Raw genomic sequence first — 27,288 nt, forward strand, 5'->3', positions numbered from 1 at the left:
CAGTACGTCGAACGTCGCGTATAACGCGGTAGCATCTGTGCTCCCACAACGCATGGAATTTTGGCGCACATATTGTATGGACAACAACCACGTAAACAAGGCCACAAAAGAAGATGGTGACGTCATTCTGCCAAGTTCTTGATCCGCGTCTTTTAATTAACTGCGTCTTTTAACTGACAGAAAATCTGCTGGCTGCACGCCACTTTTGAAAAGCACTCTCATAAAGGTTCCGTCTAGTGCTCTCAGATTGCTGCTGACGCTCCTAAAATAACGGCTTCTAGAGATGACGCATTACTGTCATATCTTTCTGCCCGACCAAGATGCATCGGCTCAGCCGCTAAGCCTCCACTGATATCGTGACTACCCACGTACGTTGTCATTCACGGCATTTTTATTACGTCCATGTCTAATATACCTAAAACATACATTACGTTGTGCCTGCCACGCTACTCCACGTTACGACGATCATTCCTAAATATAAGTTGTTGTTTTTTTTCAACAGCGAATGCAATATATGCTGCGCATACTCACGTGGAAGCCAGTTATTGAAACTTGGTGCATACTGTCGTTCACATGCTTAAGCACGTCAAGCATAGTGTTCACAGCTTCTTGCAGTTCGTACTGTTCCCCGGAACCTTCAGAATACTTTAGGAGATCCTGGAATCGAAATAAGTCGCAATAAATATTCATGCTATATCGCCGCTACGTATACCGAGGGCAACGATTAATTCGCGCAATTAAAAATTAAGACAGAAAAAGTGTGAGTACTTTTACACAAGCTAATCCATACCCGTATTCAATCCTACATTCTTCGTTTTGCAAAAAAAAGAAAAAGGAAAGTCATAACCAGTTTTGGTGATCAAGTGACCGCTTTGTAATGGTACGCCACGCGATCAATTCATACGAAAACTGACTTAGTGAACGAACATCAACCATGTCAAAGCTGTTTTAGGCCCTTCTTGCAATTCTTCTCGGTTGATGTTCCTCACACTGTGAAATCCCCAAAGCCTATTCGGCGGCTCTTCGTCAGACTGCCCTTTCTCCTTTACGAGATGCAGTTACGCTGAGGAAACCAAGTTACAAGCTCAAATGTCCAGGGCAAAAAAAAAAAGAAACAACACAGCTGTGCTGAGCTATAAGCAAACAAAGTTCAGTAATACATTATAGCGACCCAACCGACGACGGTGTTTGCACAATATGCATGTATTGTTCTACGAGCAGCTGGACCGGATATTGGACATCTACAGGGGGAAGATGAGGCCTCGATAGAAGTCAGGGTCAATACAAGCCCAAAGTAGTACGTACGAGCCATTAAGGAACGGCTACAAGTCACCGTGTGTGTCACCTGCGGTTTCATTGTGCTGGGGAACATTGCTGTAAAAGTATTGCATCGCCATTGCCTTTCTTCTATGCACCACACTAATGCATCGCGCCGCCATGTGTGATTCAAGATGTATTCTATTCATTAATTCATAACTATGAAAGAATACTTCAGAATAATGATCACTGACACTGTTTATACATACGTAAAACTGGTGTAGTAAAAGAGATAGTAGGGAAAGTTGGTGCACCTTTGAAAAAGTAAATAGTGCGGAAGACAAAAGGACCGTGAAAGAACACAGAAGACGACGAAGAAGTTGCGGCAAATCATTCGTTTCTTGGCCAATCCCCAAGAGTGGGCGTGTGCCAGTCATAAAGACAATCATCATCATCATCAACAACGCTATTCGTCTCTTTTTTTTTTTACTGTTAATTCCCGTCCACGCAGTTTTCTGTTTCTATAGAACTTCTGGGATTATACAGAACACCGTTAGTGTACTCGGTTCATAGCAAATTCTTTAAATGGGTTTGAAGCCCTCCACCTTCAGTAAGCAGTTAGAGCTACGGTCTCGCCTATTCTCGCTAAGAGCATCTCGCTATGCATTAAACAAAAGATCGCTTAGTTACCGAAGAGTAATTATCGTAGCGTTAACCCGATAGAAACAATGAGTGACAGAAACTAGTGCCACTTTCATGAATTATTTGTCGTGAGCGCAGTGAGCCAGTCGTGAGTGACTTGTGAGCGACTGAAATGGTTGCATCCGTCGGGTCAGGTTTCCTGTGTAACCTTTATTGTATGCTTCGTGTTAACGCTACGGTTATTACTTTAAATGTGAACAGAGTAGCCCAAGAACAAGTTCCAAGTAACTTTTCATGCTCCCTTAAAACAGTGCCTCTAAACGTAAGGCCGTCTGAAATTAAGAACGTCGTCCAAAATAACAGAAATAAACTAACCTTGAGCAGAAGCTGATACTTTGTGATCCTTTGAACAGGCTTGAGCAGATAGGCATCCAATGGCAGCTTGTGGTTCAGTTTTCTTTGGCATTCCTAGTGGTGAAAGCAAAACTTCAACTGCATTAAACTATCAAATGCAGTTGCAATGTAAAGTCGCAATACATCTGCCAACAACACAGATTCGCCAAAGTAATCTACAACGTTCAAGGAATAGAACAAATTGTTCAATTGCTTAATAGCTTGAGTACGTTATTATTTACTTCCTCTCGACTGTCGCAGAACCATTTCTATAGCTGCTCTCTATTGTGGTCAAACAATCTACAACAGCAGATCTGTGTGCTACAGATGATAACCCCATTTCACTACAGTAATTTACAACGTAAGCGTAATGCACTATTTAGTTCGTTTTTTTGCCGCTCAACTGGCCTGTTCAAATTAGGAGGCGGTAGCATGTATAAATGAACAAGTTGAAGAAGTAACACAGCAAGCTGAGATGTGAATTTAGACAAGAAATAGCTTTAATAGTACGTTGAAAAGGGGTAGTCACTGCTCTCTTTTTTTAACGGTATAACGCTGAAGTACCAAGAGAAAATTCAGCATATAAGTTTAGTATATAAGTCAGTTTATAAGTACAGTGCTTGAAGAAATAAAAATTGAGTACGCGAGAACGTATTAAAACGAAAGCTTGCTTCTCTCACGCCTCAAAATCAAATCTCTGTCGACTAGTTCAACTTCGTAAAAACTTCACGAGGTCTCGGCAATTCACTCGGCACCGTAATAACATTTGCTATGTTGCCTCACGAGACCATAAAAAAATTGCTTTATGATTCGTTTACGGCATTCAGTAGGCTCAGCTCGTTCAATTTCCTTTTTTATTTCAACGCAGTTTTCCGTAATACACACAAAAAGTATCAGCTCGAGAACACGATTTATATTCCGCTGTCTAATAAGAAAAGCATAAAGATACAGAATGCGTCGTTTCAGTACCACCGGGCTTAAGTCTATAAAAGTAAATTGGGCGGTTGAAGTGTCGTGTTTGTTACCAATAGGTCTAGGACTCATTTTACACGGAACAACAGCTTGATGAAAATCACCGATAAGGGTTGTTCTTTAAAAGCGGCGCTGTTTTAAGCTGTGCCTAGTGTGTGCTGAATCAGAAAACTATCATCATCACGAACCGGCACGGGCTTTCTTCCAGAGCGCGGTAGGCGTTCCAGAGGTAAGCTACCCAGAGGTAAGCTACCCAGAGACCCAGGACACTCGCCGACGCGTGCCAGAGTTGAAGCTGAGTATAGCTTGTGGGTATACTTTGATAAACATGGGCAAATGCTGGGATGAGGCTTGTATAAGGAGGGTAAATGAGGGTAAACATTTTGTAGCTTTATATAGCGTAACCATTGTAATATAAACGTTAAAGCTTGATATGACTTGCCGAACTTAGCAAAACTTCATATAGCAAAACCTTAGCAAAACCACCGAACAACAGAAAATACAACTCCGCCGTGCCTGTAGCCCTGCAACAGCAACGCCATGCAAAGCGAGACGCGGCTTTTTTTTATAATACTTTATGATGTCATTATAGACTGAACAAGGGCGTCAATGCAGGCTTATAGCCTTCGAGTTTTGTTTTTCTCTTCATCGAATGCTTTAGCTCAAAAACAGATTACCAGCGTTAGTTGACTTAACCTGCACCAGATGCCTTCTTCCGGTGCTCGACCTCACTGCTATGCGATTAATCTGTTCTACTACGTACGCTATATCTCACTTCAATACAATTTGGCGCTGAAGTCAAGCCTATTAAGCGTTTCCTGAAGCCCAATACGGTGTTTGACTGCACAAAACAACGGAGTTATCATGAATTCTCTAATGCAGAAGGTTGCACAGGCAATGTTGATATGTGCGCATTAAAACGACAGTGATCCTGACTGATCGGCTCACCATTGTTTCTCTGTCCAGTATCATTTCAAAACACAAAAAGCTTCAAAATTACCCAGTTGCATACAAAGTCTAATGAATGCAGAATAAAAATTCTATGAGTCATATTAGTCAACTTCTTATACATGTATACATGAAAAAAAGCTAGCCTGAAATTTGTAAAACGATTTCGATGAGCGGTCCGCTCTTCAAAGCATGTGCAGCGTATTGGCACGTGTATTTGTATGTAAACGACAAGTGATTACTTTCTAAAGTTTTAGGGGCTAAAAGTAGCTGTTGCATACAGTGACGATGGTTTACGTTATCCTGGATGTATGTTTAGCTGTGTTAGAGCTTTTCCTGCCTTTTGCAATGAGCCGGTTTTGTGGCATTATAGAAAACATTGGCTCGAGTAACCAGCCACGTTGCTTACCTTGAAGAAGGCGTTATCACTGGCACACTGGAGTCTCAATGCTTCAGACTTTGGTTTGTTCATGCAATACGCACTGTACAGTTTATGAAAAGTTTCTTTCTGCAAAGAGCAAAAGTGACACATCGGTTCGCGTTAGCTTCTTACCCAAGGAAGTTGAAAGCTCTCACTACTTAAAAAATAAGGACGTAAGAATGGCTTACCCTTTGAACGAAACAGGTTCCCACTAACTCAGGAGTGCTTCGGCAGTTTTGAAGGTCCTGTAGGAAGACGCTAAACAGTGACAAAAACCAAACAGAATAAAATGTGCGTTAGAAAACTACGGTGGCACACAACGTCACTAAGCACAATGTCTTGTTACGTTTATAATACCGGTTGAATATTCTATTTCAGTCGAGTGTGCAGATGTCTAGACATTCACACAACAACAAACGACCTCGCAAAAACAGTTCAAACGAAATTGCATTCTACGCGTTTACTCTTGTGTCATGTTTTTCTTCAGTGTACTGCTGCCTCATTCATATACGATCTTCTTCAGTAGTGTGAACTCGGAATACGGGAAAGAAGATTACTTTTAAGGGCTCGTGTTTCTTTGTTAGATACAATATTAATGAGAACTAACCGACAATAATGCCAATCAAAGTATAGGAGGTGTTATTTGTAGCGATTAGGATATAAATGTGGAGGTCGCAGGTTCGGCCGCTGGCAGCGACCGAACCTGCGACCTTCGAATAACGCGTCCGATGCTCTACCACTGAGCTACGGCGGCGGTCATCCTCTCGTCCACTTTATGGGGTATATATGTGCATTTAAACCTAGGAGTGTTAGTCAGCGCCGATCGCAGCCATGGCGGCGATCGGCGCTGGCATTATTGTCCGTTAGTTCTCATTAAACTCGGAACACGTAACTGAAAAAAAAATGAAAAAAAAAATGATGAAAAAAAAGCATGCATTAATTGCCCGACTTATGCTTGCATTTATTCTAATGTATTCATGACTTATTTTTATTTTCCTTGTGTAGGCGAACATATAGTGATACGGGAACTAGTGCAAGCGCTGAAGTCATCGTCTACACGAAACGTTTCAGTATCAAAATATTGAGACGTTTTATAGCCCAACGGGAGAAGAAACACAAGAACTAAATGGGACTGCCTTTAAAAGAAGAGCCTCCATAAACAGGCTTTAGGAAATTATTGTTTCCTATCCTAATCTTACTATTTTGTTTGTTTGCTTTCTCAGAGTCACCTTAAAACGGTTAAGGTGCCCTGTACTTCAGGGTCACCAGAGTTTTCAGTGCTTCATTTTACTTCTATCGGGAGTTAAAAGACACATGGATGTGTTCACGGATTCGAAGGGGAAAGACAAACAATATTGATGCGCCAAAGCAGCATAAAGAACATGGTAGAGCTTAATTCGCAACGAGTCTAAGTGATCCTGATACGCATTGTTCGTTGCAGCGTTACTGCATAGCTCTCACACCCAGAAAGTTCCGCATTGTACAAGTGGAGAAGAAAAACTATAACAAACAAGCGGAGGATGGTTGCCAAATCACGCAATAGATGACCCTGTGTAGTTCTGCTCAGGCACGCTGCTTGGAAACTCATTTGTTAGCTGCAGTAGTTAAAACCATGAAGCGTGCGGACGCTGTGACGTATACGGCTTGTATACTTGGCATAAGCTTTGGCTTCGGCGTCAAGCTAAGTGAAATGTATGGTGTCGTAGTCATTTTTAACGCGATAGCGTTAGAGAGCTCGTGTCGCAGAAATTCCGTTGTCGGTGTCGGAACCGTTGGTTGTGAGCGAAAAATCGACCGTGAGCGAAAAATCGAGAAAGCAGCAAATAAAAAAACATGGCTGATCCCTCCGTCATAGGAATCGGTATAACACGAAAGTGAAACGTGTATTCACAGAAGTAGTGCTTATGATATATGAGAGCTTGTACAATGTCTATTCGTGTTTGGCAGCTATAGCACCGTTTGACGTGGATGCGCCCATGTTGACAGCATGTCTCTATCGCGACGACAAACGCCCATGATCATGATTAAACCGTTGAGGTAGCTGACGGTGTGAACATATATTTGGACACAGCGAATCGTGAATCGCGCGTAAGGATGATATCAACAAGTTCATAATCAACATTGGTACCCGGTATGCACTTCTTCAAAGCGTCGTCAATTAAGGAGAGAAACGGCACGGTGTGCGCTTTCTAGTAATGGGTAGCCGACGCCTGTGCTCATGCATACATAACACACACTGCACTTCAGCAACGCGGGAGGTACTGGTTCGTAGCCTGAGCCGCAAACGCGTGCGTCCCGCTGGCCTCTGTCTCGCAGGCGCTGCTCTCGCTCCACCAAGGCACGACATTCGGCCGTCGAAATCGCGTCCTTTCTGCAACGCATATTGCAGGAGTTTTGTTAGTCGGTGCTCTCGCAATTGAAGCAGTCGGCGGCAGAGAAATGCCGTTCGTGCACGTGGAAGCTGCACTACTCCGATGAGCCGACGCACGCTAACACGAATCCAAAGGCAAAGAACGTAACTGCGTCAAGGGTGCCTCGGCGACGCCAGCGCGGCCAGTCTACCTCTCTGGTATCGAGACGCTTTAACCATGACCTCCGATATCACGTGCAATCTCGGAGTAAGCGCTAGTAAGTGTCGATCGTGAAGCATTACTTCTTTTCACCTCTCACAGACGGCGGCACCGCCCCGCTCCGCCCGCCGCGAAAGAGAAGGTGTGAAAGATATAAGGCGCGTTCGCGCCGTACCTAGCATCTCCCGAGTTGGCTTAGTCGGTAGAGCGTCGGGCGCTTGTCGTCGCGGCCGCTACGTCGTGGGTTCGATTCCCAGCGGGGTATCTCTTTCTTGGTTTTTTTCTTTCTCACCCGTTGGCGTCCATTTTATCAACGTCATATCCGTGACGGATGTACTTGGTGGACCCCGGCATAAAACACTTTCGTGTTAATAAAGAATAACAATTTCGGTTTCATTGAGGATCGAACCCGGGCCGTTCGAGTGGCAAGCAGGTGCCTACCACGAAGCCACGAGGTTACTTGCAGCTACTTCGGAAAAAAACACTACATAAATGCTATGTAGTGGAGGGAGTCTCCGTAACGCATTTTGTTCGACAGGTGTCACGACGAAAACGAGCCCATTCGGCGATTTGTAGGCGCATTTGGGAGACCATCAAACTACGTCGAAAAAGGCCGGGATAGCGGAAAACATATCAACAAGCAAACAGCAAACGCCACTGACCTAGTGGAGATCAGTGGCAAACGCTAGATAATGTGCTGCCATCTGTGAGGCATTGTGAGACTCTTCATCCGAGATGGCGAGCGCGCGGCGTGTATCTTAGAGGCCATGCGACTCTTGCTTTAGATCGAAAACCTGTGCCATTCGCGCGCGCGCGCGCGCGCGTGTGTGCGTGTGCGTGTGTGTGTGTGTGTGTGTGTGTGCGCGCGTGTGTGTGTAACAAAACACATTAATAAGTATGCACTTAGTGGTTGAAGTGCGCACTAGGGGCCGGATTTCGCTATTGCGTTCAACTCTTAAAGGCGAAGCTTAAGGGTCCCCCAATTTTCTTGAGTTTATACTCATTTTACTGGGGCACTGGATATCATGTCGTCAGATAAGCTGGGGCTAGTTACTCGTGAAATATTGTGGCGTAGTGCGATCTCTTTTCCAATTTCTTCCTTGGCGTGCCAGTACTATCAGCACAGAGTGTCGTGTTCAATAAAGGGACGAGCCGTCTGTGTTTCTTGCTGAATGTTAGCTCCGAGTACTCTTTCGCCATTCCTGGTGAGCTGGGGGAGGGCGAGTCGTGATGTCAACGCCGCGAAAGTGACTGGAGTGTCCGTACAACTGAATAGAAAGGTGTGTGTAGCGTGCGTGGCTCGACACTTACTCGTTGTGGAACTGGTAGAGGGCCTCCATGTTCCCAAACAGTATATCGGCTTTCCCGTACAGGGAGTGAGGCACGAGGTGTTTCATTTCGGGGTTGGTCATTTCCTTCTTGTACCCCTGAAATGAGAGAGAGAGAGAGGTGACTTATAATCGGATACAAGTTAAGACAGTAGAGGCCCCGCCCAGATGAACGAAGCGCGACCGTCGATTGCCTCCGCGAAAGGTCACATGGTCCTTTACGTATTTGTCTAAGACGACCGGAAGGCGAAAGCCATCTTCTTTTTCTCCTTTTTCATCTGATTCTGTCGTTTCGATCCCCCCTGAAGGTAAGTGTCTCACTTCACTTGCACTGAAGGCAAGTGCCTCAACCACTAGGCTAAACACCCACGCATGTATAGAATGTGAATACATCCGAACCATATGAGTGCGTTGGACTGGCGGTGCAAAACAAATGAAAAGTTAAAGACTTCCTGTGAAGGATTTGTTGAATTTTGTGGAGTTAGAATAAAAGCCTTCTATGGGACAACATTTAAAGCGGACATGAAGGATTGTACACACCAGCAAAATTTCGACATCGCGAAAATTTAATGCGAAGCTCACGACACGGTGGTCACGTGATGCGCCCTCTGTGGGGTCGTTCAAGACGCTGACGAACGCTAGAAAGGCAATGAAAGACGCCATGCTGATGCCTCTAGAAAGGAACGTTGTAGGGTAAGCCGCAACCTGCAACAAAACTAGACGCTTACGCGTCGCTTTGACAACTCCTAAAGGAGATTCCGTGTCGATTTCTATTGCACCACACTAAGTATTGGGCGCGAGGCCCACCACTGGAGACGCGGGCGCTGCAATCGCTGTGACGTGCAGGGTTGGATCACGTGACCTCGCCTCGCTCTGGCGAAGGGAAGCGGACGGTTGAATTAGTTGTTTTTAACCGCAATTTCGCGGCGTTTTCGCTCTTGAACAGCGTTTTTTTGCTTTCACTTCTTGTGTGTGGACCCACAGAGACTACATAATCCGCTAAAGTGCAGTAAATATATCGGCGGCCTGGTACTTTTCTGCTCCGTGCCACAGTGCACTACGTACGCGAGTGGCCAGGCGTGAGCTTTCACTTTTACCACTACCCTGTTTTTCACGAGCATGATGCCTCCGTCACCTGTCTTTCTTTTCGTTATTTCAAGTTTATGGTGTTAAAATGGACACCGACCACGAATATTTATAAGAGCAAGACGTTCCGGCTCCCGCACGGGAGCCTTGTTCACAGTTAAAAATGAATGCGCAAACAGTTCGGTTATGTTTAAAATATGACGTAGGCAACTTGCTGACATGTGTGGAAAGTTGACGTCATGACGATTAAGCCTGTGCGCCGTTGTCTGGATTGTCAGAGGTTCAAGATAAAGCCGAGAAGTCCAGTTCATTTCTCTTTCCGTTACCTTTGCCTTCTCCCGGTGTATTTCGTGGCCAGTTGCTTCTACGTGTTCGGCCAGCGGGTTAGATGAAACATTTCTTACGTCGTACATGTGCTGTCTGAGTTTTTGCTGAAAGTTACCTGTCTCCGATGTAACTTCCACCACAGTTTGCGCCCCCCCCCCCTCCCGCGTCCATTTTAATTGTCCTCGTGTCTTTTCCCGACCACACGGGTTTCCTTCAGACTCTCGACTTCAGCCCATTGGTTTCTTTGCTTATATATTATTTCTGTAAAATGAGCCCATAGTCAGTGTCACTTGTTGTTCTCTATGTTGTTTTACGCTACAGGCGAAAACATGGCCAGCTTCAAACACTGATTCACCTTCTAACAGTAGCCGCGAAGTGTCATACTGCTTTTCAATGAAGCTTTATAAATGCTGAACGCTGGTATTTTCACTGCAACATAAAATTCCATTTAGACCACGGTAAGCTACACCTTGCAGCATGGCATTTAAGTGCGAAAGTAATACGGCTGGCCGACACACGGTGCATTTGCTATAGCAATCGAGCCCGATCGGGACCGTATTTTTCGATCGCGATTGGCCCCTTTGTGCAAGCTGGATAACGGAGTCAATCGTCGAAAATTTTCATCCCGATGTGGCTCGGTAGCGATCGAAGATGCACCGTACGTGTGACAACCTTCGAAAATACGCGTAATGAGAAGCAACAGATACATATTAAAATCGTGCCACAGACAAACTCATGTGGCATGTTATCTAGCTAAAACACTGAATGAGCCGCGCGTGTACATATGGCTCTCGTGAATGTGTCTCCAATCATATGAGACAGGTTGCGGCTGCATGAATCTCTAAGCGTACTGGATTGCTGCCCACAAAGCGGAGAAGCCGCTGTCATCGTGCGTCATAGGGCTATGTGTACTAAACAAGAACGTAAATTTACCCATGCTTGTCGTGTCAACCGCGGCTCGTTATTATATGAAAACTTACAATGAATGACGTTGCACAGTTGCCCGCATTTCTTGCAACAAAAAATATGTTTCTTTGCCGCACGCACGCGCTAAAGCCCATTCGACGCAAAATGATTCGTTACTTTTTACAAAAGCAGCGTGCGCGGCCCCCGCGGTTTCCATATCGGTGGCCATAGCAGACGACGCCGGCAGTCAGGACGCTGTCTAAGGCATTATGAAGACGTAACATTTTTTTATGAGCAGTTATTTAGCATTTCGTACAGTCAGTGATGAAGCTGCAGCAGTATTTTACTGATTTCGTTGAAGTGAAGTACAACAATAATAATAAAAAAGCAGACGCGAAAGCGGTTGCGGGCTGAGCAGGAGAGGGCCGGCGGAGCAATCCAACCGTGCACGTCACAGGGATGGCTCCGCATGGCGGCGCCACGGTATGTCCTCGTGAATGTGTCTGAATTTCGACAAAAGTCTTCGTAGAAGGGGGCCTCCTTTAACTGTTTGTGCCGCCCGTAAAGTGCATTCGTACGGTTCAGATATATTCCCATTGTGCAAGCGCGTGTGTATAGCAAATTGGGCAAGACGCTCGACTTCAGAAGTTGGAGCCTTAGATTCGAAACATAGTACCGCCAGGAAAATGTATTTGGCTTTATAATTTATTTCTTTATAGCGATTAGTGTTAAGTGACAGAGAGACGGATGGACGCGCAAACAGCTTTCTTTTTGAGTCGGCATAGAAATGATTAGCATTTAAAGAGCGCCATTTGCGATACTACACTGTACTGTGTTACGGGAGAGCCTTGAGCTGGGAAAGAAGCTGGAATTGCTTGTGGCTTACTCGTACAGGAATATCAGCGCTTCTAGAACAAACGCGAACGATTTAGAACACTATGGCAGAACGATAAGCTCTCCAAACCTCTCCCTAGGAACGTTCATCCTGTATATCACCAATCCCGCCGCGTCGCGCGAGCAGTAACCCTCCATAAGGAATATGGCACTTTAGAGGATGTGCGCTGGGTAGATGCCGCGTGTGGTACAGACCGTACGGTAGCTGTCGCTTATAACATGGCTAGTAATAACATGGCTCTGTGGTAGAACACCTGCTTGCCACGCAGACGACCTGGGTTCGATTCTCACTCGCACTGAAATTGTGATTATTTTATTTGCATCTTTCTTGATTTTTTGGTGACGGACAAGATTTTTCGCTCACAACCAACGACGCCAACGCCGACACCGGAATTTCTGTGAAACGAGCTCTTTAACGTTATAGCGGTAAAACTAATTCCTTGCTTAACTAGCACCAATAAATTGTTCTCGACTGGAACGCAACGTATTATGTTTCGTACCATATCTTACTAATTTGATTCGCTCGCACTCTGGAAAGAAACAGTTTTCTTTGCCTTAACAAACCTGCTAGAATGACAATGAAAAAGATGCGATACCTGTATAATGCTGTACAGCTCATGAACGTAGGTCTTCTCGGTTTCAATCAGCTCAGTCATGACATGCCTGCAAAGCAGAAATGAAATATCGTTTAGTGTTCGGTCATTTCGATTGAACTCCAGGAACAAAACATACGAATACTACATTTTTTAGGGGCGAAGCTCCTTAAGGCGGCACCCGTTCGTCCCTCGTAGTCGTCGTGGTCGTAGTAGTGAGTAACAAGTCTTACGCTTTGACCTCCAAGGTGGTGCCGGTGGGAGATTTCTCCTGTGCGTTGTTGAACAATAAAAAATTCGCAGCGTGCGCGTTAACTAAAAGCCGAATTCTTCTGTCTCTCATTCCCCATTAGCAGCCATTGGCATGTTCCAGTAGGAAACGTTAGTAGAAGTAGAAGTGTAAGTGTTAGCTAAAAGCCGACTTCTTCTGTCTCTCATTGCCATTAGCAGCCATTGTTTACCTCCAAGGTAGTGCCTGGTGAGATTTCTCCTGTGCGTGATTAAACAATAAAAATTTTGTTCCAAAACGCCGTTTGATTGATGAAATAACAACGAAAGACGCCAGATGTTTTGTAAAAGCAGAACGAAAGAACGCCAGATGTTTTTCTTAAAGTGTAGTAGTAGTAGTTGCATGTAGCCACCTCGCCCGATCGTCAACGGGCGAGGTGGACCGGCAACGGCGCGAGGACCCTGCCGTACGAGAGTTAAATCACACTAAAAGACATACTTTGCGGGCGATACACTCTAGTGAGCTTTCAACTTTTCGTCTTAATGTACATGATAAAGAAATTATTTCTACGAAAACGCAAGGCACACCTTGAGCAATATGTTTGGTTTTGGGACGCTAAATGGAACCATGAGGCGATGCGAAGCCGGAGCACTTGCACGATCGCGTTCCGTTGGCTTTCGTTGGGCATGCTACCGACCTCGCGTCGTGGAACGCGCCTCTGTCTTCCCTCTAGCCTTGCCTTTAATTCGCACAGGGCGAGCGGGGAATGCGGTCGCTCTTGGCGCTCTTTCTCTCGGGAGCGGACTTCTTCCTTGCATTTCACCGATCACAAGTGATAATGAAGGGACCACGTAAACCAACAGTACAATAAAAGTTTGATGTTTAATATATACACGATGTTTCACACTCTTTATATTATGTACTGGGCGCATTTCACGGAAGAGTTTCACGGTTTACAGATGATTCCCTCCGTAGCTTCGCCCCACTCATCATCATTCACCCCGTGGATATGCTGTGATTTTTTTTTCTACCACTATTGGTCCGTCCATGTACAGAGTCAAGAACAGTTTCAATCCACCCTATACACAACCGATGCTGCAAGGAACTTTTATTTCGTAGCTAAAGATATAACATACAAATATTGGCATATTGATCCTTTTGTAACTTTTTCAAACTGTCATCTACACACCAGGGGCGTAGCCAGGGGGGGGGGGGGGGGGGGTGTTGGATTGATATATACACGCACACATACAAACACACGCACGTACATACATAAAGTATGGTTGACCCCCCCCCCCTCCCCCCGAAAAAAATTCTGGCTACGCCCCTGCTACACACACTCGGTTCATCCCTAACGCTGGAAGTGCCATAAAAAGCTCTTCGCATCAAGGCGATTGTCCTTCCATCTCAAACTCGCAGTGGCACTTGCCAACGAATAACTCTATCCACATCAGAATAAGCGCGTTCACAGGGCTTTAGTAAGCACAGCGACCAGTGTAAGCTCATTTTCGTTTTGGCACGAACTCTAGCACGAACTCTAGCAGGCCCCGCCCAGGCGACCGAAGCGCAGCAGCCGATCGCCTCCGCGTCTGAAGAAATAGCCCCACTCATGCACTCGGCAATGCCCTCCGAAGGAGGGGTCACAGGCCGTCCGGCTCATGACGTCAGCCTGTAGTGCGCGCCCATTGGTGCAGGCCTGTGTGCATCCGCCTTTGAGGAGAAAATGCTGCGGTCTTTTTAAGTTGTATCCGACTATAGTTCTCTTTCTCCCTTGTCTGTTCGTCCTTGTGTCCGTTTCTTTCAGAGTGGTACAGCAAACTAGAACTGTTGTTGTGGTCAGCCCCCTTGTATCTTTGCTACCCCCCCTCTCTCTCTCTCTCTGTGTTAAAGGCTGCGCTTAAGCCTCAAGGAAAAAGATGAATGCAAGCCTAAAGCTCTAATTGCCGATAAGTGTGTGCAGTGTTACTTGAACTGCAACAGATAATCTTTGAAATTTCACAGGGCATTGAAAAGAAGGAAATAACGACATAGAAGTCACCTTCAGAAATGTGTTTCACAATAAAAAAAAATGCATTATGCTGCTGCACCTGCTCGTTACAGAATAGGATTCTTGTTAAAGGGCTCCTAAACAACCTATGAAAATACGAAGAACGAGCGCGTTATTCTCTCCCGGCGTTTCCCGTTCGTTTCGGCATAATTCGTGCGGCCAGCAGTGTCGCGTGACGTCATGAGGAAATAATCTCTAGATTGGTACATACGAGGATATAAGTTGTGAATTGTTTCCTACCCTGCTTTGCCATGCAGTAACACGCCCGTTCCACCTTGTCTCGCATGACTATCATGCGCCATCAATAGATATCTTGAGTTTTGTGCGTATTCGACTGCGCAAGCAGACATAGCAGCGTGTAGCCGAAAAGCGGGAAATGCTGATAATCTCAACGTTTATTGCTGACATTGGGCGAGTGTTTTATGACGATATAAGTGGCGAGGAGGAGATAGCGCCTGTAGAAAGAGTAGTGAAGTCGAGAAAGAAACCACTTCGGAGCGGTGTAGGGGCCATATAACTTAGCTCACAAAGAAAAGAACATGACTACTCGAAGAATATATATATATATATATATATATATATATATATATATATATATATATATACACACTAAGCTTGAGGCTCCTTTACGAGCAGGTACTGTGGCCAGGGGGGTAGCCAGAAATTTTTTCGGGGGGGCACCTCCTTGATCTGAAGTAGGGGTCGGGCAGGCAGATGTGATCGAGTGTGATTTTGAGCTCTGTATGCCATGGCGAAGAAATTTCGGGGGGGGGGGGGGGGGGGGGGGGGAGTCACGGGCACCGTGTGCTCCCCCCCCCCTGGCTACGCCCCTGACTGTAGCGACATGCCAAGAACTACACTCACTTCAAATTCTCTGGCGCTTAATCTGTTAATGCGGGCTAAGCGGCGTTAGAGTTACGTGGAAGTCAACGATGAATTGTAAAAAGGATTGTAAGTGAAAATGACTGTCATAAAATTGCATTCAAGAATGATATATTGGAAGTATACGGGTAATATCAACAGAGGTAGGTACATGGGAAAAAAAATTCACGGAGTTTAACAAAGGCCGCGCCCGGTTTCCTCTACTGCACGTGGAATAGAGATAATTCTCAAAAACATAGTGTTGAGGGGTAACATTGTCCTCTTCGGAAAAGCTTTGTAATGAAAATCACTGGAAAAAGAAAAGTAACGCAGCTCGCACTAAGTCGCGCAAGGCTAGGTCACAGCTGAGCTAGTGGGCACCTAGCTGTCCTGGCTTGGCTAGGCTTTTACCCTCACCTCTCTCCCTTTCCCACCCCTTGCTATACTATGTTATGCGTGCTCCTTTTTCCTATATTTCCTTTCTGCCTGTTTCTTTCTCTCTTTCTCTCTCTGTAGTCGTTCTCTCACCTTTATCCTTTTTCTCTCTTCCTTCCCTTTCTACATACTTCTAGCGTTCTCTATCTTTCTATATTTTGCTCTCTTTAGTCCCTTCCTTTCTCTCTATATATATTTCTCTCTTTCTTCCTGTTTCTTCCCTCTCTCTCTGTCCTCTTTCCGACCCCTATATTCCCCCCCCCCCCCCCCTGTGCAGGGTAGCAAACCGGTCGCTCGCACCAGGTTAACCTCCCTGCCTCTTTCTTTTCATCTATTTCTCTCTCTCTGTTTCCTGTTTCTTTCTTACTCTCGCCTTCTATCTTTTTCTCTCTATTCTTTCTATCTCCTCTCTCTCTCTCTTTGTACTCGTTCTCCCCTCCTCCTCACCCTGAAATATGTCCTCTTCACCCCCACTTTTCTTTCCCACCCCCTAGCTATACTATACTATGCAAGGCTGTGCTATGCTTTGCTGGCGTGCCTGGATAGCCGAGCGGTCAAGACGCTCGCCTTCGGATCGTGGGTACGCGGGTTCGAATCTCGCGAGCCTCGCCAAGAAACTTTTCCCCCTATAATTCCTCTCTTTATCTTTCTCTCTTTCATTCTTTCCCTTTCTTTCTTTCCCTCTGTACTCGTTCTCTCGAAAGTTATTCCATCCCGCGCCGGAGAAACCGGCGGACGTATTCTGGGAGGGAAGCAGTAGATGAAGTAGACGACGACGATGAAGAAGAGGACGAAGAAAGCGCGTGCCGATTCATGATGACGATCACTTCTGCTCACTCTGCACGGACTAATGGTCGGCTTAAACAGCATCCGCTGTTAAAAATTCTATTGGCAACCCTTGTCTTGGATATCTGGTAGTGGCACTCACACGTGTGCCCTTGTGCCAGCTGGCTTAACTGTGCTTCGTGCGCCGCCGAAGTGCATCTCAGAGGTCATGTAGAAAGAAGCGCGTGGTTGAGACCGGCTCCACCAGGCCCCGCAACGACACCAGCTGCTTACAATGTTTCAATTACCCCTTTTCGCTGACGCAATACACTGCATAACTGCACCGATGCCCGACCAGCTACGGTGATACAGTGGATATCACGGGACACCATTTCTTCTCACATGCAAGCTGACACCGGCACCCACAGTGAACTGCCGCCCACTCTGGAAGCACCTTTTCCGAGTGATCCCCGGGGTGATTTCCCCCACCGGAAGGATATTTTCCGCCGAAAAGCTCTGGATTTAATTCCACCGTGTGTTAAAAACCTCCCAGGTGGCCTCACCCGCCAGGAGGAGGTGGTGTTGCGCAGACTTCCGAGGGCGAACGGCACTTACTCTGTAAGTCACATATGCCTGGCCACAACATCTCCATGGACCATTTGGGGATACCTACCCATATTGTACAGCTTAAGCGTACGCGGCTACCATGAAGTACTTGTTATGTACATGCCCTGTCCTGAACCAGATACGACGGTGCTAACTGTCAACAGTGAGCCTTCATCCAACGAGACCACCAGACTATGATACCTGGCTCTATAGCCCAACCATAGAGTGCTGTTGATGCATATCGCGGAAACTGGCCTCCATTTATATATTTAACTGTGTATGCCATTGGGCAAACTTTCGAAATAAAAAAAATAATTTTCATTATTTATCCTGACAGTTCATTCCCCTTATCTGAGGTAAATTTATGTTCCGATATTACATGTATCCAACATAATTCCTAACTTCATTCAGAACCATCGATTTATATTTTTAGAAGATTTTTAATAAACATTCGGAAAACCGGAAGGAAGTGCTCGACCACATAAGCTTGGAAAAGAAACGTGTGTGTTAGTCGGTGCCAGTGTTACTAATCATGTTTAACCGCGCGTAAAGAGATAAGATATGCTAATGTTTAGTGACGTTCTTATAGCTGTGGACAAGCAAAAAATTGGCGCAGCTTGCAATAGTGGCGCAAGCCTGGAACAGCGGATCTGGGCGGACATCTTTGTTTCTCTTTCTCTCGTTTCTTTCTTCCTCTCTTTGTTTCTCTTTCTCACAGTTCTTTTTCAATCATTTTGTCTGTTTCTTTCTATTTATTTCTTTCTCTCCCTTTCTCGCACTTTATGGTTTTCTCTTTTTTTAATTTTTTTGCCTCTATTTCTCGCTTCCTCTCTCTATCTCTCTATTTCTTTATCTTTCTTTGTTTCTCTTTTTTTTTCTTTCAGTCTTGATCTCTGTTTTTCTTTTTTTTCCTTCTTTTTTTCGTCTTTCAACCATTTTTCTCTTTTTTCCCTTTCTTTTTACGTTTCTCTCTTTTTCTTTCTCTCTATCTTTCCTCTCTCTGTGCACTCGTTATCTCGCCCGTCCGAGTTATCGCATCCCACGCATGACAAACTGGCGCAGCGGGAGAGCGCGCGCCGGGAGCACGTGTTCGGGGAGCCAAGCAGAAGAGGTTAAAGAGAGCGCGCGCCGGCACGATAGTTTTCGCGAAGGTGAAACGGTGTTTGCTGAGCTTATAATAGCTGCTCCGTTAAGACGTTTATTGCGTTGGAAAATTCCGAGGTCGGCCTGAATCAATGTTCTGACCTGTTGCTCAACGTTGGGGAAGATGTGAAATGGGTGTAATGAGAATCACTGAGTGTGTGCGTGAGCGTATGTCTGAGAGCTTGAGTGAAAGTGCGATAGTAAATGCGCGTGAGAACGCGTGTGTTGTGGAGTGTGTCTGTGAGAGTGAGCGGGTGTGATTGTGCGTTTGGGAACAGAGAGAGAGGCGGGCTAGTTGGTATAGATTCATTATGAAAACTTGGTAGCGCGAATAAATGAGACACAAAAGGAGCAGGATACAAACAAGCGCAGACTGAAACATTGGTTTGTTCACAGAAGGAATTTCTTTTGTGAAGAAATCCATGTTTCAGTCTATGCTTGTTTGTGTCCTGCTCCTTCTGTGTCTCGTTTGTTTGCACTGCCAAGTTTTGATAATGAGTACTTTTCAAAGTCTCACGTGCAGTCTGCTCTCGTATAAAAAACTTTTGATGGGAGCTTTGAAAAAGTCACATCGGTGAAACTGATCAGATCGAGGTCCCAATAACGCATGTTCACGTAATAGTTGCTGAATAAATTTTAACAGGCGCTAATGCGCTTTCTGCGTTCAACCGGTCTAGCACAACAGTTCTGATAGGAACGTCCTGCATGTATGTGCATGCGTGCATTTTTTTTGTCTTGTTTTTGTTCTATCTCACCCTCTCTCTGTCCTCTTTCCGACCCCTATTTCTTTACCCCTGTGCAGGGTAGCAGACCATTTACTACTACCAGGTTAACCTCCCTGCTTCTTTTTCATCTATTTCTCTCTCTCTCTCCCTTGACGGAAGTTCTAATAACTGCCTTTAGCCTGCATATCACGCGCAGATGCACAAGACGTGATCTGTTGCCTCGGGGATTTCGTATTCCTCGCTGTTCATGTAGGTATTTTCGCGCAAGTAATAAGCCTGCTGCCATAATCCCAAAAGAAGTACATCGTCTGAAGATGAGACTTTCCCACTAGGTGCAATTGTATGCTTTGTTTGAAGTCTACTCAAAGCTTGAGCCTCCAGCGATATGCGTTAGTGTCAGTGCACGCTTCGCAATACACACACGCTTTGTACCACATGGTGCGCTGCTTGTAGTGCCTGTTTTACTTTGTTGCTCAGTGACAGTACGTAGCTTCTTCGCCACAAAAAACGCTGCACGCGCTGAGTTTTCCAGAGACAAGCGATTTTCATAATTGTTACATACACGAAAGTTATGCCGGAGATAAGAATTTGCGAGGATAGTGGTTATTTAATAGCCCAAGAACCAGGAATTAACGTGAATTTTACGTGTCAAAACCACGATTAGCGTGTAATACAAACAGTAGTCGGAGGCCTCTAACATATACCTAAATCTATAAGCACACAAGCCTTTTTTCGAATCTACTCAAATCGAAATCCGATCGCGATCGAACACACTCTCAGAACCGCAATGACATAGTCATTGTGCTGTGGCGGTGGGCAGTGATGCACACCAAAGTAAACAATACCCGAATGGTTCCTAAAAGCTTGAATCGGAACCAGACAGACAATTCAAGTCATTCACCCTTTTTTGTCCTGGAGTATTTCCAGAGACTGCAGGCCAGAGTCCACTCCCTCATTTTGAGCAAAGCAAACTTCTACGTGCTGCACACAGAGAAAGCATGACCACACATAAACCAATCAGCATTGTACTTGGAAGGTTAAAAATTAGTGTTCAAGCATGGTTATTCCACTGCAATCAACAAGCTTTTTCTTGCCCTAAAGCGACAGCGATAATGTTAGACATTTGCACAGTCAAGAATTCATTCGTTTCGCTTGATCACATGGCTTGAATTTATTAGTGAGAAGAGTGATTAGTTTGAAAGAATGTGTTCAGTACAGAAAGCGAGGGACACGATGCGCACACATTTACAAACCAGCAAAACGAAAACTGGCAATAAAAATTGTGTAAAGCTGTGAAAGTGCACGCTTAGTTAGGTTAGTGTTCTGAAGCTGACTAACACATTTTATTGTTAGTTACTGAAAGCATGCCAGTCAGCACACAAACATGCAAAACGAACATACACATGGCACAGGAAATAGTCTTCAAGATGCATCATGTTGCAAGGACGTTCAGTTCAGGCACAATGCATCATTGGAAGCAGAAGTTAATTCAACGTTTCTCTATTCTTACTCAGTGCAGAACATTAGTGCAAATGCCATAGTTTCGGCAAATAATGAAACAAGCAACGCCGTAATACTTACCCATAGAAACGGCTCTAAAGCAACATAGGACAAATCAAGTGTACTATTCCATCTCGAGATCAGTGCAGAATCTTCCTAATACGTCCTTGAATACAATAAAAAAGTTATCGTAATAGCATTGAGGATATGTTCAAAGAGATGTTCAACATTGGCGGAGACAACTACACTCCTTTGCCTCCTGCTTCCAAGGCTGCTTCACCCCTGCCAACCAAAGGGGAGAGGAAGAAATGTGCTGTGAAAGTTTTCGTGCATTTCAAAAATGAAGAACCGAACGAGAACCAAATAAGACAAGCAACATGCACAGAGTTTAGTGACGTGTGCCACCACCATCACAATCTTTATTGACTTCAACAAGCGTGCCCAGCACCCCGAAAGGAACTAAGGGCAGAATTTAGGTACAATATTTTAAAAACTTGCATTCTACACATATGTCGTCATGCATCAGTTAGTTACAGAGTACGTTTTGATACAAAGATCTGATGCAGTTAGCAATGGCCTGATGATGAGATTCAGTATTTTAACAGATGTATAGAAAAAAATTATATAAAAGCACATTCGAGGCCTGTTTAGCGCAAATAATGCCTGGTGAGAAAATGCCGCCTATGCTGCAAACATCCCATACTACATTAAAAATGGCCACGCAAAACAAACAATGCAAACGAGCAAATAAAGAAATAAAAACACTTTAGAATGTATGTCTAAAAACCTGAAGTGCAATTGCAACAAATGAAAAACGAAAAATTCTCACTAGAAAACTGCAACAGCTTCATGCACAGATATCAGCACAATGCATAATTTAAGATGCAGTACATTGCACTACAAACACACCTAACACAACAATGGATGCTATACCACATGCTCAGCTAAAAAAAACAGTATAATCATCACCTTAAAAGCTCGATTCCTATGCCCATTTGACTTGCAAGCAGAAAGTGATCACTATGCAAAATATTTCGTAACTTTCTAAATGTGACAAATAAAGTCAATGGTTGATAAGCCTGTTACTGCTAAATTCTTTGTGTGCAAAAGGGTGCATTTAGCAGCAATAATTGTGACAGAGTAAAAGATCAACCACCAGCAGTTCGCCTGTCTTTTCACAAGGACTAAAATAGAGCACAGTAGTCCGGTTCTATGTAAAGAACACGTCCATCGAGGTGCGTTAAAAATCTAATGTGGGATTTTCCAATACTTCACGTCGCCTTCCCCTAAGTCTGCTCTTGCAAAACAATACGTGGCGCTGATTTTCACAGTCTTAAGTATGCACTGCACTACATGGGTATTAATACTGAAGCAAATAAAAATAAATAGTCCCACGATTACGTTGCAGTACCCACATAATTGAAGCAAAAGCATACATCGGCGGCATAGAGACAAATCGCACCGGTTAAAATTTTCGCTCACCGCACTGTTTTTGTAATCGCAGAGTGAAAGCTGTAATTTTAATGTCATAGCACAAAGAAAACAATATCCCACTTATTGCAGGACCTCATAAAGGAGTCTGAACTTTCCTTTCACCTTGAAACCCGTGTTTGAATTCCATTACGACGATTGGACTGTTCTTCGAAGACTCCGACAGAGAGAAGACGGCAAACGTACTCTGTCTTCTCTGTCCGCGTCTTCGAAGCGAATTGCCATCGTCGTCGTGCAGAATCAACTAGCTCAACTGAGGGCGTCTAATTCAATTAACAGTTTTGTTATTACGCTAGCCAGTAGATAATGTTCTTTAGTGAAGCAGACTGTTCTTACTCTTCCATACGATAATCGTATTCTCGCCTGCGCCTACACAAATTCATGAGAGCATATTTTTCTTCCCTAGCATTGCCAGATATCTGGACATGGAATAAAAAAACTGAAATATTCAAAACACATTGCACTCTTCACCATTGCACACCTTGAACCTTAAGTGTCGTACATACACACAGAGGTGACTTAGTAGTAATAAGCTGATGGCAAATTGCGATAAAAAACCTGCTAAGCTATTTGTACAAAATCAATGACATTACAGATCACAGCGAGGAAACAAACATCGATGACAAAGCTAGCCGCGCCTAGTGAGAACGGAGCACCTTAGGAGCTGCCTTTTTGGAAGGATAGAGGCGCGCTTCGGCATCGTAACCCAGTGAATCTTGAACTGCGGAAGGCTCTGGGGCAACAGCTTGCACAGGCCTGACCTGTCGGGTGACCAACTTGCGAAGACTCGCCTGCTTGTTCTCGCACATCAGCTTTACGTCGTCCACCCTCTTTAAAACCTGGAATATTTGCAATGAAATTTCGTTTTGAAATGTGCCGATAAAAAGTCGACAATAAATGCAGCTCACTTTCAGGCCTGGGTAGAAGGAACAGGAGAGACAGGAAAGGGAGGGATTTTAATCAGTCTAGAAAAACTGGTATGCTACCTACACTAGAGTAAGGGATAGGGGAGTTTCAAATTTAGATGTAGAGAGAAGGAGGGAGAGGGGGAACACACACACACAAAGTCACACTCCCCACTGTCACAATATCGCTAATGGTCTATTGGTAGAATGGTTCCCATATGCTCTTGATGGTTACCTCTAAAGCATTGCACCACTATACTTAAAAGGTATGACGAAATTCTCATGGTAAGGAAAGGTATGTAAGCACAATATGTGGTACTGTAGTTGCTAATGTAGTCGTGAAACCGAACAGTGTGCAGCTGCAGCCTCATATCTTTTGAATAGCTGAGTAAGTGGATGCTATGCTTTTCACAAAATGAGATATTAAGAGACCGGCACTTTTATGCAGTCAAGTTCATGTTTATGAATTCATCCTTTCTTACAATCAATTTTTGCTGAGAGCTGCTAAAAGTCACATGAAGTGAACCAAAACAGCCCCATATGAGCTTTCACTTGCTTAGACACACATGCAGTGAATAGAAACAATAGGAAATGCACGTGCCTGCTGCAGGAGTGGCTTCGAGTCACTGTTGATGAAGTCCTTGAAGAAGCGGTGAAACTCGCGTGGATCACCCAGCTTGAACTCACTAGAACTGTTGAGGAACGTGTCCAGCTCTTGAAGAGCCGAGCGAGCAAACTCCGGCGAAGAGCAGCGTTCAATATCCAACGTAGCCAGGAGCTCCACACCTAGACTGCACCATTTATTCGCCTGCACATACCATCAGAGAGTTGTTATGCATTGAAATGTATGTGTGCTGTTCACATAAACGTATACTTTAACTGCATCGAAAACAGAGTTGAGCAAGTTGGTACATATCCATCTCGACGAAAAAAAAAAGACATCGCAAAAAAAAAAAGACTTATTTAGATGGAAATTATACGACACTCAAGGCGCTTTTTTGCCGTCGCCGTCAGGTTTCGTATAAAATCGAAGTTGATAACATCCCCCGCGCGCCGCATGTTCTACGTACGAGTGACAGCTTGCGAGGCTGCTGACAGGTGCGGCCCAAGCAAAGATGAAATGCGCCGGCCCACTCCATCGCGCGACGGAGCATTAAGGGGTGCCGGTGAGTGTGGGGTGAAGTTGCGTCGCTTGAGCAGCTATATATCGAGACCTTTGATCACATGGGCCCGGTCTCGCGCGCTATCTCTGCAGAGATCAGAAGACGACTCGCCACGTGCACAGTGGAATGTGTGCATGGGGTTCGCATAAGCTGTACTTTAAGTGCATCAAAACCGAGAGCTGAGCGAGTTGGTTATGTACCCTTCTGGATGAAAAAAAAAACAGTGAAAAAAAAGACTACCGTCAAGGCTTACCTCTCACTGTTTCTTCGTGATAAGCCCGTCAGGACTATTGCAAACGTTAAATTGAACAATATGCCTACTTTCCCACCGCGATGTTCGAACTGTACAACGTTACTTCGTGAGTACTAATAAATTACTAATCATTTAGTTTGTTCAATATAATTCAGTGCACCGTCCTACGCGCCCCGAGTCGTTCTATTGCAACTTCTTGTGCATTTAAATAGCATAAGGTCCTGCGAGAAACTGTTGGAGCAACTAAATTTTAGAGCGTGCTTGGGTTTCGATTCCCGGCCATTCAAACGCATTTAGATGTGTGTCGAATGCAGAAAAACCCTCGTGTGCTTATATCTAGGTTCATCGCGGCGCCTCCTCCCCCCTATTAGGTCAACGTATGAGGCAGGCTTCGCCGGTGTGGGGCGGGCGCGCTATATTATAGCGCTCTACAGCCACACAGTCACGGGATAAAGTTGGCGCATAAAACCCACAAGGTCCCTTATGCATCCACCTAAGACGACTCGAATGCGAAAGCCATCTTCTATTTCTTCTCAGTCAATGTACTGATGCTCCCCCGCCCCCTTCTGAAAACTTTCTGCACCTAACGTGGTTTTAGACTGCCTCCAGGATCGGAGGCGTTGCAAGTTCTGTGCACCTCACCTGGTTTTGCACTACCTACGTGATTGGCTCACCTTTGGTCAAGCGACAATGTCATGTGATGACGTCATAGTGTGAAGTCACAAAGCTATCACGTGATGACGTTACGGACCGCCAAAATTTTGTAACGTCATCATGAAGTCACTAACGCCACGTTACGTGATGATGGTTTTTAGCATCACTCTTATTCATGCTGACTGTCAGTTTTCGCGTTTGATGAGGCATCTAAGGCTTTCGCCTTAAAAAGCGACAGGTGTCGCTTGGACCGATTAATGCGCGCAAGCTGGAGCACAGGGTATAGTGAACTAGAGCACAGGGGGCTGGTGCAGCTGCGCGACGCCAAGCGCAAATTAGCGTACGAAATCCGAGTACAAAAACCTTGAAAGAGGCCAACAATCTTAAAACAGGAAGGAGTCGAACAGAATACTCGAGTTTAACAAAAGAATGGTGCTTTTAAAGCTGTGCATTTGTTGCGGCGAAGGTATTTAAGTAGTGTTCTTCGTTGATTAATAGTGTAGGAGACAAACTCAATCACTTGTGCACTTGAAGTGGTAATACAATGGCGTTTATGCATACGTCGAATAGCGTGAATGTGAGCCGTTAAGCCGTGTTTTCTGGCTTGGCGTTATCGTCGCATAACGGAGTCTTCGTATGGCGTATGCCACTCTCCCATAGATGAGTACAAATGATAGTATAAATCATTCACCCTTTGTTCTAAACACAGACGGAAGTCTGGAATACCTTAAAAAATGAAGAAGTGTACGCTAGGCGTCAGAGGCGTAGGCAGAAATTTTTCTAAGGGGGGGGGGGTTTAACCATCCTTTATGTTCGTGCGTGCGTTTGTATGTGCGCGTGTATATATATACACATGCAAAATCGAAAATTTCGGCGTGGGGGAGGGTTCAACCCCTCCAACCCCCCCCCCCCCCCTGGCTACGCCCCTGCTAGGCACGTAAACATGTAAAGTCAAGAAGCAGCGAATCTGGTCGATCTTAGGGGCTTAACGTGGCCTTCTTGGCTGATGCTACGTATTTCCTTGGCTGTTGCTAAACGCAGTTGCTAAGCGACAGTGCTATCATCAAACCTGTTATAACGTGGCTATACTATACTGCACGGCTATAATGACGTCACGGCGGCCATGCGCGGCTTTGCTGACGTCACACCAGCTGTGGCGGAGCTCGGCGCGGCGGCTGCGAGGACTGTCTCGTGGGCGTGGCTTGGCGCCGGCTGCTTCTCGGCGCATGCGCGGCGAAGCGAGATAGGACCCCGGTGGTGCGCAGATGTGGCTTGGTTGTTGCTAGGCGACGGCGCTAAATGCAGCTCTACTACTGTGAAACCTGAGGAAGTGCTTAGCATGGGCACCCAGCGATTGCCGTTCGTAGAGTTCCCATTGCTCCGTTTACCAAACTGTCGATGACGTCGTTGTTTGAGATAAGCATGTAGGGTTTCCCCGGCACGAGTATAGAATCTTGCTAGGGAGATTCGTAAACTGGGTATGCGACACGCGCGCTACTTTTTGCTGCGCTTTATCAACTTCCGGCTTGTTATGACCGTTGAGATTCGTATCGTCTGCACCGAGCTCTGTCAGGTTGTCTCTGCCCCTTCAGATGTCGCTCAGCAGAAACGCCGATGGAAGGAGCGATCGCGCGCTTTGCGAGGCAGTGTCGTCCTCTCTCGCGCTGCGCGGGTGTCAGCCACATGTTTCCGAAGCAGAAGCATTTTTAGCGATATTAAGTTAATTTGCAACAACTTCTTGTTTATTTCTGTTAATTATATTGTTTTATACATTGTTCGTTTACTTCAACCCGGTTTTGCATTGCTAGCCTTGTTTTAGGTCTGTACTGAGCACTTGATTGTGAGCGTGATCACGTCATATGAGATCTATAGACGACAAGCCGGGCCCCTAAAGTGCTACACACTTAAAACGTTTCAGCAGTAAAACAATTTTTACGCGTTCGATCATTAACCAAGGTAACTTTGGGCATGTTGGTAAGATAGAATAGAAATTAAAAGGGCTCGTGCGTCTCAAGCCTCTTCTCTGTCCTCGCTTTGTGCGCTTGAGTGCCTATCGAGAGTCGATGCCCGTGTCAGGGGAACAATGTGCTGGTGTATGCAATCCAAAACAATATGTAGCTGGGAGTCTGTTCAAAACATCGGCCTTGATACTGAGAACAAGTGACAAGAGTACC

The 27,288-nt window shown here is 45.1% G+C and overlaps 1 protein-coding gene across 1 annotated transcript in view; it reads right to left on the reverse strand.

Annotated features, from left to right (window-relative positions):
• The window catches only part of LOC119387864 (guanine nucleotide exchange factor DBS), a 228,448-nt gene that overhangs the window by 25,959 nt on the left and 175,201 nt on the right, over positions 1-27,288 (reverse strand). The window contains exons 9-17 of the mRNA XM_049413720.1: positions 23,646-23,852; positions 22,796-22,978; positions 20,050-20,129; positions 12,341-12,407; positions 8,515-8,630; positions 4,822-4,891; positions 4,622-4,720; positions 2,275-2,367; positions 532-657 (exon numbers count right to left, since the gene is read on the reverse strand). Coding sequence (XP_049269677.1) covers positions 532-657; positions 2,275-2,367; positions 4,622-4,720; positions 4,822-4,891; positions 8,515-8,630; positions 12,341-12,407; positions 20,050-20,129; positions 22,796-22,978; positions 23,646-23,852 — 1,041 coding nt within the window. The remainder of the gene's footprint in view (positions 1-531; positions 658-2,274; positions 2,368-4,621; positions 4,721-4,821; positions 4,892-8,514; positions 8,631-12,340; positions 12,408-20,049; positions 20,130-22,795; positions 22,979-23,645; positions 23,853-27,288) is intronic.

This window comes from Rhipicephalus sanguineus, chromosome 3, assembly GCF_013339695.2.
Source record: "Rhipicephalus sanguineus isolate Rsan-2018 chromosome 3, BIME_Rsan_1.4, whole genome shotgun sequence".
Classification (NCBI taxonomy): domain Eukaryota; kingdom Metazoa; phylum Arthropoda; class Arachnida; order Ixodida; family Ixodidae; genus Rhipicephalus; species Rhipicephalus sanguineus.